The sequence below is a fragment of the Alligator mississippiensis genome, chromosome 14 (genome assembly GCF_030867095.1).
Source record: "Alligator mississippiensis isolate rAllMis1 chromosome 14, rAllMis1, whole genome shotgun sequence".
Lineage (NCBI taxonomy): Eukaryota > Metazoa > Chordata > Crocodylia > Alligatoridae > Alligator > Alligator mississippiensis.
The window spans coordinates 7,773,632-7,785,861 of NC_081837.1; the positions used below are offsets into that span (position 1 = coordinate 7,773,632).

Genomic DNA, 12,230 nt, shown 5'->3' on the forward strand with positions numbered 1-12,230 from the left:
GACTGTTAAAAGCTGCTGGGCTGGTGGAGAAGGAAGGATGCAAAGAGCTTAATGCCTACCTTCATTAGTTAATCCTGCACTCTTGTTTAGGAACGAGCAGCTAATCCTGAAATCAATAGAGCGAGAGCATCAAGCCGATCAGCCAATGGTTCAAGCCACTTTTGGAAAGGGAAGAGGATTGTACAAAAAGTTGGAAGTTTCTCCAGACGTGGTTGTTTCAATGAAAGCAGTTTGTTTTGTGGCAACTTCAACATGACGACTCCTGCAGAGGAGTCCCGTGAGGGCAAGCGCTGCCTACTTGGCAGTGACTCACAGTGTACTGTCTTCGCCCTGCCAAGAGGAGGTTTGCACGGACAGTTTGCCTACCCAGTCTCTAGATGCCCGATTTTCACTACAGTCTTGTCAAACCAGGAAGAGAATCAAGCTGCAAAACTAGCTGTGCTATCAGCACTTCCCAGGAAGAAATGCCAACTGAAGAAAGAAATTTAGACTGAATAAAGCTAAGATGTTAAATGCATCAAAGAAGTTCGGAATGTGCCCTCTCTCATGAAGGGTGCTCAGCTCCTCGGTGACAACCCAGCCTAAACCTAGCAGCAATGCGGAGGCCTGATCACCTCGGTAGAATGACATGAGAATTAAGTTGCTCATTTCTTCAAGTTACAAAGCGTCATCTTTTGCCTCTTGCATTTGGTTTGCAAGAGAGCATGTACATGTTGGTATAAGCATGCCCGTTGCTGGTACAATGCATTTAAGATGGTTTAGTGGTATTTCACTGAATCGCATCCAAGACATTAGTTCTGCATTCCTCCCTGCTCATCAACCCTGATGGACACTCATTCTATTCCTACCTTTAGCCTTTAAACGCTGCCTTGTGGTCACAATTGTTAGAAGAGCTGAAAGTTGAAATTAAAGAAGTGCCACATGCTTTCAGAAGGAAGATTCTTTCTTTTAGTCCTTGGTTTGAGCCCTCCCCTCACAAGCTGCCCTAAAGTTGCATTTTGTGGATGCAGAAACTTCAATCTGCCTGAGACACAGTCCTCCTCCACTTCCTGGTTTTGCTGAGAAAGCAAGAAAACCAACATAACTGTGGTGAAAACTAACTCTCTAGTGGGAGCAGAGTATTAGTTCTTGATTGAATTACAAATCACACCTGGTAAGAGAGTTAAGTAGAAGGATTAGCTTTTATCTTCTCATCTCAATTAAAAAAAAAAATGCATGGGGGCATTAGATGCTTTATTGCGATCATTCTTTCTATTTATGAACAAATGCACAGGTGTGCCGGGCACCTCACACCAGTTAGATCCAGGTTGCTGCCAGAGTGCAAGAGCCCCTTGAGAAAAGTTTTGCTAACTTTATGCAAGAGCAATAATGGGACATCAAATTTAGATCCTTGTTCATACAAACCAGGAGGTGTGTCAAACTGCTGAAATCAAAGAGATTAAATGGATGCTTTTAATACAAGAAGAACCCTGTACCATAGATTTCATCAGGAGGCCTAATGTAAGGCAGCATTTATGTTGTCACAAGATAATGGGACAAGGAACCCTGTCAAAATAAGGCAATTTACCTTTTTCCCTTCCTTAGAAAAAAAACAAAACACCCCCCCCCCCCCCCCCCAAAAAAAAACAACCAACCAACCCAGAACTCCTTATCTGCATTAAGCATTGCCAGCATCAGGTTATTAGGAGTTGAAGAAATTAAAAGCACAGTTTACAATTTCACTTCATTTCAGCACAAACCTGTCACTACTGTCACTTCAGTTCTCTCTGGCAAGGGAACAATCTTGTCTTCCCATTCTGCAAAGAGACTCTTGTGCCTTGTTTCTAGGCATACCTGCGAGCCAAAAATGCGTATTCTGTGCCAAGAGGGAAAGGATTGCAATTCCACACCATACAAAAAGCATTCCTCCTCATCTCCCTGCAGAAGCCAGCTAACTCTGGGGCTTCAAATTCAAAGGTGTTGCACTGCCACAAGCAAAAGCTGCTAGTAACACTGCAAAAGTCTGCACAGCAAAGAGGGCCAGGAAAAAAAAAAGGCAGAATTTTGTTTTACATCTCAGGACTTTAGCAAAAAAAACAACCAAACAAACAGCCTAAGAATCTCCGATTGGATTAGCACCTTGATCTCAAGGAGAAAGACTTATTTAGATTTTTTAAACCACATTTCTGATGGTTTTGGGAAAGAAACAAGGAGGAGGAACCCAACCAACCTGTTCTCCGAAACATTATCAACTGAGAACCAAAGCCAGATTGTTTCCCCGAGTGCCCTAAACACCTTTTTGGTGAAAATCTGCACCAAGCTGATCATACGTGGCCTAACTGTTTATGTAACATATATATATATATATATTTTTTATAGCCTGCCATTATAACAGCACACAAGAGTGCTACTGCAGCATCTCACTGTTTTATTAGTATGGACAATCACCTCCTGGGGCGAGTACTGGCTTGGGGAGAGAAAAAGCAAGCAGGATTCGATAGGGTGTTCCAATGCAGGGTCACACTCATTTGGCTCCACTTATTTATGACATCGCAGCAGAAACCTGCGCCGCACGGCGTCCGCAGGCCTTGCTTTATGTACAAGACAGATCTGAGCTGTGCAACTACGTGGTGTAACACCAGCATCATTGCCCTTACCTAAAAGATGATTTGCCCAGCTTCTACTTTAAAACACCAGAAAGATGCATGGGGAAGAGGAGCAGCCTCTGACTAGCTCTGCAGACTGCTTCATGTCCCCAGCTCAGAAAGCCCTAACTGGGCTCCACCATATCCATCTGTTGGGGATGGATTTGCTCTCTGCACAAAGAGCAACAGATTCAAGACTCTCATTCTTTGCTTAGCGGGCATCTGCTCACACTTTTGCACAACCACCTTTCTTCGTTCATCCACACGCACGGGTTACAACGGGGGTTGCTAATCAGTGGTGCGGCACATGGTAGATGGGGGAGGGGGACAGGCAGCAGAGCAACAGACAGGACAGGAAGCAGAAAGCAAAGGCAGCAAATTGTGGCGGGGATCACAGGGAAGGAGGCAGAAAGCAGAGCAGCAGATTGGGCAAGGAAAGGCGGGGGGGCGAGAACAAAACAAAACAAAAAAACCCACAGTAGCACTTGGAAGGCAGGGGTACGGAGGTAATGTGGCATGCCTGCCAAAAAGGTTGGCCCCCAATGAGTTGTAACCACACAGTAGTTTGTAGAACTACACAAAAAGTTGCATTTATCATGCACTTCTGACAGCCTCAGCTGCACTCAGCTCCCTTTTTATCCCCATCCCCATGCTCAGGCCACCTGAACATTCAAACCCATGATGGTAAAATATAGAAGAAGCCTGTCCTGGGAACATTCGTTCTCTTCTTCTCCTTGAAGGTGTCATTTTCAGGGCGAAATTCCACAGGCTCGAGCTTAGGGTTCTGGACCAGCGCTCGACGTTAGCCATGCAAGTCATTCGCAGAAGTAGAAAAGTTAGTATCAGCTTGTAACCTTTGTACTCTGCGACCATAATTCATTACGTTACCCTTGTGTCCAGGCTTTAGCCTTATTAACTCACTCACCCGTACTTCACAGAAGCATTTATTCAGCTTCAATATGTAACATATACTTGTACCCAGAGTAGCAGGTTAGAAGCTTGTGTTACTTATATCCTTCCCAGTTTGATTTTAAATGATTAACCCTAGTGTTGCATTAAGCTTACTTTTCTAGCAAGATATTTAAAAAAAGAGGGAAAAAAAGCCCCTAGTTGTTACTTAAGGATTTTTAACCTCTGGTATCTTCTCAAATCTCTTATACTTTACTATAGCTTTGCAAATTTTTGTGCATTTCTGTTCTGATGTGCTTAAGAAAAAAGAAAAAAAACCAACAAACTCATTGTGCTTAAAGAAAGCCTCCTTAAAATAGAAAAGAAATCAAGAAAGCCATTACTCCTCACTAGGCTCTAGTCACTTCTGATGTTTTACATTTCACAAACTGAGCTCTGTATAAAAAACAAAAACTTGTTTTTTATAGACAAGAAAACCTGTTGGACAAACTTTCAAAAGAAGTCACATACTGGTGTAAGGTAAAACACAGGGTAATTTCAACCCAAAAGGGAAAATTTTGAAGCCAGCCAAGTGAACAGAAACACCGCGTTAGGAAAACCTGGTTCTTTCCAGCATGCACACATCACCCTCTCTCTCATCAAGGACACAAGATACGCAAGCTGTATTCAGTGGAATAAACCATCGCCCCATGAGCACCTAAGAAAGGAAACTTCTTTTTCCTCTTCCGCTTCTTCTGCTTCGATGGCAATATATTCCCTTTGCTGTACAGACTGCAGCTTAACTCGCCAGCTGCGCACGCTGCTGGGTCAGTTGATAAGCAACAAGCGCTGGTGACGTGGGTCAGATGCGCACTCTCATCCTGAAGGAGAGATGACAAGACTGCTTGTTGGGCCTTCTGGACTTCCTCCATCTTTCCCGACGCATTACATTCAGAGGATCCAGTTGTATCATAGCTTCCCAAGTAAGGGCCGGCAGCTCTGCAGTCTAATGGGACACCTGGCTTGTCTAAGGGTTTGAAATTCAAGGCTTCTTCCCTCTTAAAGAAGTCTTGGTTTTGCTGCCAAACCACCGGCATTCCAGGGCTTGCATCTGTTTTGTCAGCTGGTACCACATGCTCTTCCTGGTTGCGGGTTTTACAGTCCAGGCCACCGTCCTCAAGTTTCACACAACCCTGGCAGGCCTCAAGCAGCCGAGCATGGTTTAACAGTGTCTTTGACTCTCTCTCAAGGTCAACAGGAAGGACGGCCAGAGCACAAGATGCCTGTGCCTGCTGCAGGAGGCCTGCAGTAGCAACCCTGAATTCCAAGCAGCTGTTGACACAGGCCCCTGTCACTTCTTCCCTGCCCTCCTCGGGTAAGTCGTAGACGTATTCTGCCTGTTTCTGCAGCCGTTTATCTGATGCGTTGCTGAGAATAACGTCCGGGTACGGCTTGGCATACTTGCAAGGTTCTGAGACATCCGGGGGGGCAGTGCAACCAGCAGGAGATTTTGCTAGAAGGGGTGATCTCTCATCGGTCGAACGAAAGCTGCGCGTCTGGAAGATTAAATCAGTGACATGCCGACAGCAATTGGCAAAAATGCCATTTCCCATGACTGCAGCTTATACAGCTAGCAGAGGACCGGCTTAGAGAAGTTACTTTGGTTTATAACCCCTTACAAGTACATTTAAGTACAGTAAGGTACCTCACTGTCTGCCATTTGGATCGGTTAGTGCTTGCACGCGGACACTGCAAGAAAATTTTTACTTGACCCCAAGGTGACAAGCAGCACAAGACCAGTAATTTAGACTGTCAGCATGCAGAGATAAAACGGGGGAGCAAAGAAACTAGTCTAACACATCGTTTTCTCCCCTTGTCATAGTTTAGGCAGAATTAGACCTTGGATTCACAGCAGTGGGTGTTCTCCTGAAGTTCCTTCCAGTGACCTTCATCTTCCAGGCATATTCGCCTCCATGTTCCAAATGCCAAGTTACAGGACACCAACCAAGACAGCCACAAAGTACCAAAGAAACTCCCCAAAGCTGAAGATTTCCTCCTCTCCCCCCTGTGCCAGAGAAACCAAAAGAACCCACCAAAAGTTCTTGAAAGTCCCTGCAAGAGAGGAGATACTAGTCCGATTGTTTCCGCCCAGAAGTTAGTTATAAATAGAGAGCCGATAGCAAGCTCTGTACCAATGCAGTATGGGACAACGATACAGTCTGCCAAGCTCCTAAACAAATGAGATGCATTGAATTACAAAACAAGGCTAGTTACTATGGCATGCCTAGGCCTATGCACAGCTATCCATACTAAACAGACTGACATAAAAGGGATTATGGAGAGCAAACAAAATAGGCAGACTCTGCTTCCAAATTTTCTGCCACCCTCTGAAAATAGCCTGTATTTCAAGTTAACTTAAGGTACTCCCAGTAGCTTCCATGCTTGGATCTGGTACAGGTTTCTACTGGGAACAAGAGCACCTGAAAACCCACAGTCTAAGTACACAACGGTACAAATCCAAGCCGCCAATCAAAAGTATTGAAAGTACAGAAGTAGGCCACATACCCCACCTTTTAAACAAAATTAAAAGTCACCTACTAGTTTGTATTGTTCTTTTCCCCCTCCCTTAAAAAGAACAAAACAAAGCTCTCCTTCCTCCTGTTCCCCCCAGCTCATTTTTAACCCCAGATCCAGTTGCAGCATCTATGGCTTCCTTGTTCAGGACTTCTCTCTCATTTGAGCTGTACATTAATCTGCACAGGCAAAGCGCAGAAAGAACCACTTACAGCAAACCTTAAGTCACAAGAAGCCTGCTCATCCTCCTCAAGATCTCGTGTCAAGTATGAAATTAAGTCTTTCAGATGGAGCAGAAAACAGGGTACAAGATCTGGATTCTCCTTGCTTATGCAACAGAAACACAGGGGTTTTATGCTTAGGATTTCACCTTCAAAGGCTCAAAGAATATCGTCTGATTTCTAAGCAGCACGAATATAATTTAAGGGAAATAGAGAGCCAGATACAGGCCTTGCATAAACATAGGTTCAAATATCACCTTCATCGACAGAAATCTCTTTCCTTTGAGAGAGAATTTAGGCCAAACAGCTCAAATTGAGCAAATTACACTCCAAACTACAGCTATGCAATCAAAGACAACAGAGGATTAAGAAACAACTATAAAAAACCATGCCATTTAAAATGTTCTTAATTGGGTGAACACGTTGCTTGATGCAGTAAGATCAGTAAAGTTCTCATAAGCATTGTTGGAGGCAGACAATGGCAAAATTACTGCCTGTCTGAACTGGAACTGAATTACAGAGAATAAAATGTTATAGCCCATGCTCCATGTATGCTAGGATTTGCTGGAAGAAAGTTGGCCACAAACAGTGCACTAGGAAAAGTTTTCACCCATAGCCCCTGCGAGCCATTATGATCAGTCAGTGCAAAACACAGCCCATCAGTACCCTACTTTGATTAGGGATTTAAGTTTGGAATTCGACCAGTTATCTTCCTTTCACCCCTACTGGCTTTCTTGAATTGCCAAAAGTGAATAAATAAAGTCTAACATTGCCAAAAGAAAAGAAAAATGTTAAAAAAGGCCCTTTAAATTGGCATTAAGAAGGGGGGCAAAGAAAAAACAAACAAACCGTAGGATGGAACAAAACCACTATTCAGCCAGTAAGGAAAAGCATCTTTAAGGATATTGGCTTCTTCCCACAGTTCTGCATTGGGAAAGCAACACATAGGTAGGTACATAGTTTCTTCCACAGATGAGAGCTCTCTGGAACGTTTCAGAAAGTCACTTCTCGTTGTCTGAACTCAAATTAGTGGTAAGTGCAACACAAAGTTTGGTTTTACAGAGTGGGAAGGCTGGGCTTCGCATAGGAAGAAAGAAATTCGGCAAGGGACCTGAACACCTGCCATCTTCACAGGCAGGTCAAATGTTTCCACAAGACTCTAATCAAGAGACAGGATGTTCTACGGGGACCTTATGTGCCATCCTCCTTGGGGAAAGCCATAGTCTCTTCACATGCAAACAGAACATTTTCCTAAAAAACCAGAATGGCGTTTATACACATGCTCCAGGCGGAAAGGAAGGGGGGCTTGAATTAGAGCGGTTCTCAGAGCTGCTCTAATTAAAGCACCTGGAGAAATACATGTATCAGTGTCCCTGTGCTGAAAAGTGGCAGTGGGGGTGCTTTAACTAAAAGCTCAAGTGAGCTTTTCGTTAAAGTGCCCCTGCCACCATTTTTCAGCACAGGGATGCTGATACACATGACGCTGGAGTCTGCTGGAGTGCGGCAATTACCATGCTCCAGCAGACTCGATTAATGGAGTCTGCTCCAAAGTGCTGTAATTACAGTGTGTCGGAGCAGCCTCGTTCCATCCGTATAGGCACCAGAAAAGCCCTAATTAAAGAGGGACACCCTTGTGCCTGGCTAATTTATGTTGGCTTTCAAGCATCTGTAGGCATTACCAAAGGCTACAAGTACTGTATTTAGTCTCCAGCAACATTAGGACTGAGGGCTGTGTGGAATTCCTCCACTCCCTAGCATTTGGGGTTGAGCAGGAGATTTGAGAGCGCCACGGACAGTTATGTCCATTCCAACCAAAACAGGAGGTCAGCCCGAGACAAACAGGGCTGTGTTGGAAACCTCTGTGCAACTACCTACCAGAAGCATGCTTAAAATGGAGAAACACTTCACTCTTCAGGGAAACAGAGCCACATGACAGTGTGGTCTAACCTTGCTAGAGCCATGTTCTAGCCAAGGTTGAAGTGTGTGGCTTTTCTGCCCTTTCAGGAATATTGGAATATTATTTTTTGCTGTAGTTGCACCTCTAGGCATTTGTGCTGTGCTGACTCTCAGACCCTTTCCTGTAGAAGGCATTTCATATATTAACTTCCACACTTGGCACCTTGGGGGACCTGCTGATACTGGGCAAGTTTGGGAACCACATTTAAGCCCAACTTCAACATAACTCAGCTGGCCAAAACTGTGAGCTCAGCTCTGATGCTGGCTGGCAAAATGGCTCAGCTAAACAGTAAACAGCTCAAATGCTGCTCCCAGACTCAGGGTAAAGGCCAGACCTGCAGCAAAGTGCAAAGATCACACAGATAGGCACACCAGCAGCTTCTGGAAGAGGCTGCCTCTCAGTTTTCCAAAGGAAAGGGACTAAGACAGGACAGAATTTCCAGTGCCCCGGGCACCCGCAACCATTGAATCAGATCATGAATACTGGTGCTTGTGAGTGAATTCACCAGTCTCCTGCACAGTCTACTACACCTCAGGGTGTGTGACAGACTGAAGTACCTACCCCAAGAGGTGAGTGCCAGAGCCCCATATCACAGTCCTATATCATAGGCTCAGGATCTGCTCTTGTACTTCCATACCAGCCATAAAAGGGTCTAATCTTGCTACAGGAGCTTTACAAGACCATAAACTAGAGGTTACAGCATCTAGTTTATGGGACTCAACTATACAAGCAAGAACTTCCCTGTCTAAGACCTGGGTGAAAATTAATCCATATAAAACATGACCTAACCAACCAACCAACCAACCAACCAGGGTTTTAACCACAAGGTTGATCAAAGCAAGCCACAGCCCTCATGTTTAGGTCCAGTGCATGTGGGCAAGACCAAACAGCAGTTCAATAACATCTCTGACACGGTGCCTTACACAGCTTGTCTAGCAACTGGTTTTTAACTCAAATAAGAGGCTGATACAAACAGCCTGTGCCAGTCTGTGAGAGTATGTCTGCACTGGGGCTAGATAAATGAAGGTGTCTCTGGGTCACATGTGGGTGCGTGATATCACTGACATTACTGGGGGGGGAGGGGGGGGTTGGAGTTAAAAAAAAAAGTACACTTATTTTTATAATATTGTATCTATCTGTATTTTTAAATATATATTAATAATGCTTCTGGAATACAGACAAGGGATTTGGTTTTAATCAGACCACTCCTTTACTTTTTCTTTTAGAGAAATGAGGTGGGGTAGAAACAGTAGTTCAGACTTCAGTTTCCCTGAAATTTGGACTGAGGCTTACTCAACATTTTACTTCTATGCATGTAGCTCTCCCCCTGCATAAAATGTTAAAGAGTTTCTGGCAGGGCTGAAGATCTGGATGCTACTTAGCAGATGTTAAAGGCGACTCCAGTGTAATCAGTAAAGAGGTAACACTAGAGCAAGCTCAGCTGTCTACTATAGATGAACTTAAAATGTCACTGTATTAAGTGGTCACTGAAGATCAAAGTAAGTGCTTCCTAACTTTTAGGCAGTGCATATATACAGCTGCTGGAGGGAGCACACCGCAGCACAAATAAGATACCTGTACCCTGCCCCAGTTACTCTATACTCTAATTTTAGACCTGACATTACTAGGGAAAGGGGGAAGTCATCTTTAACGCAACTCTCACCCTCCTCTTTATATGCACATCATGATTATTCTAGTTCATTATGAAAAAGCCTCTCCCCCCCATACTCTCTTTTTGAGGCCTATCGATAAGGAAGGAAAAACAACCAGTCTGTCTTAAAGGGCCTTGTTTATGATTTTAGCAAACAATTCCACATAAGTGCCCCTGGGTCCAGCTGTCCTGACCGTGATTATTTAACAAAATTCCCCAGTGTTGACACAACCTCAGTGTCTCTACAGGAAAACACTTCAACTCCAAAGTTGGAAAACAGGCCTGAAAAGACAGGGGCATTTCACAGCTGATGAGCTTCCAAAACTTCAGCCAGTCAGATTTCCATGTTGAGGGAGTGGTTTGGCTTCCATCCTGACTGTGCTACTCTTCCAGTCTCTCCTTTTCAAGTGCGAAAAGCCCCCTCCAGAAACATCAAGCCCGTAAGTCTCTAAAGACAACGTGCACTTTTTAAAACTGACCAAGGAAACATGTTGTAAAGAAGTGAAAGTTGCTTCCAAACTTGCCACCGGAATCCCTTCTCAACTGCAATGTAAAGACCAACGGAGACAAGGAGCAACTCAAAACTGCTTTATTGTGCAAAAGACTACGGGTCTGTTAGTCAAGATACCTGTGACTCACTTCTTAAGGAGGCTCCAGAAAGGCAATGGGTAGCAGGGGCTTGTGACGGAAGCTCCATTAAGATTTTTCTGTGACTGTCTGAACGCAATGGTTTCTACCCTTACTTTCCAACTTCCATCTTGTTACACAAAAGCAGCATCTGTCACATTTTCCTTTCTGACCTTGTAGCACGCGATTGGATTTCACTTAAACAATGCTCCCTTCGTTCATCCCTGCAGCAGTTTTAGGTGTATATTTAAAATAAGCAAATCGGTCCCTTTTAAAACACTCCAAGGTCAAGCAACAGACAGTGATAGCAGATCCCCCGATTAAGCAGCAGTCTCTTGACCTTGTTACCAGTGTAAGACTGCACTCGTCTCAACAGCAGGTTTCCTTAAGCACCTGTTCAAATCCACTGATGCATAAAAGGCATAGCTGGAGCATATGGATGTAGTAGAGGGTCCCATCTAGTAAAGCCGAGTCTTCAGACAGCCAGAGGAAGCGAGATAAAGAGTATTCTATTGCACTGACTCAATGTACTGTGAACTGGTTTACAGCAGTGTTATAACAGTACTGGTAATCCAGGAAATATATAATCATGTGTGTTAAATAGGTGATCTAGACAAGAGTGAATTAATCCCATAATTGTTTTTGCTGAGGAACACTAAATAAACAAATAGTGCAAGAGTTTTTAAACTGCTTACATTGTTTGCATGCAGTGTGTGCATGCATGTGTGCGTGCAGGGGTTTAATCTGAAGTCAGGAAAAAAGTAGAGCAGGGTTGCACCTTAAAAAAAAAAAGCTGGCTCATAGAGGCATGAGTTTTTGTGGGCTACAACCCACTCCATCAGATGCTAATGCAGATGTTAGCACGTGTCTCAAAAAAAAAAAAGCAGCGAGAGAGAGAGAGAGGACAATCTTGACAAACAGCAAGTAATAAAAGATGGCATTTTTCAGCTAGCAAAATTCAGTGTTCAGATACTACAAAGTTACAATCACCTTCTACTTAAAACAAAGTAGCACTGCAATTACTAATGCAACTGTACTCAGGAATACATATGAATTGCCACACTGGAACAAGGGGATGATAAATCTAGTACAAGCTCAGGCCTGGGAACTCTGAAATTTCATTGCCAGCTCTTATAGCCCATTTGTGCATTAGCAATTTAACCCCCAATTTTCCTTCATGGCAATAACCTCACTTTCCTACCTCACAGGGATATCGGGAGAGATTCACTAAGCAGCATAAGAAAAAGTCCTGTAAACTGGAAATCTGGGATCTTCCTTAAGCCTCTTGCACTGGCCTGTACCCAATGCATTTGGGAAGGTGAAAGTCTCCCGTGATGCATCTGGCCAGTTGTGCAATGCTAAAACATGACGAGCAATATTTCCCCCACCCGCCCCAGTTAGCAATCACCCGATGCCCTGAAGCATAAGGACTGCGCACTATAACTTTTTAACCTAGTTAGTGAAACTGCAAACGTGTCGTCCATTTGGGAAGAAAAATAATATATATATATAAGAAGTACTCAACATGGCATTCCTTCACACTTGAAAAGCTTTCAGCTTGCTCAGTCATCTGAAACAGATGAACTATGGCTTAAGTAGCAACTTCAAAAATTCAGCTTGCCACCTTCCAAAAGCAACAGGTCAGATGAGACAGAAGGGTATATTTCACTGTCACTCCCATGCCAGTC

The 12,230-nt window shown here is 43.9% G+C and overlaps 1 protein-coding gene across 4 annotated transcripts in view; it reads right to left on the reverse strand.

Moving 5' to 3' along the window:
* CLUH (clustered mitochondria homolog) overlaps window positions 1-12,230 on the reverse strand; it is a 45,608-nt gene that overhangs the window by 31,654 nt on the left and 1,724 nt on the right. Inside the window, exon 1 of one of the 4 annotated variants that reach the window (XM_019493267.2) lies at window positions 11,744-11,762. The exons of 1 other annotated variant lie outside the window; for it this stretch is intronic. Coding sequence is in view for 2 of the 3 variants with exons in the window: in XM_019493265.2 (XP_019348810.1) it covers window positions 4,231-5,125 (895 nt within the window). In the remaining variant the exon portion in view is untranslated. Of the gene's footprint in view, window positions 1-3,286; window positions 3,513-4,230; window positions 5,165-11,743; window positions 11,763-12,230 lie in introns of those variants that run through there. 2 more of the 4 variants (XM_019493265.2, XM_019493266.2) reach the window with 2 other exon arrangements.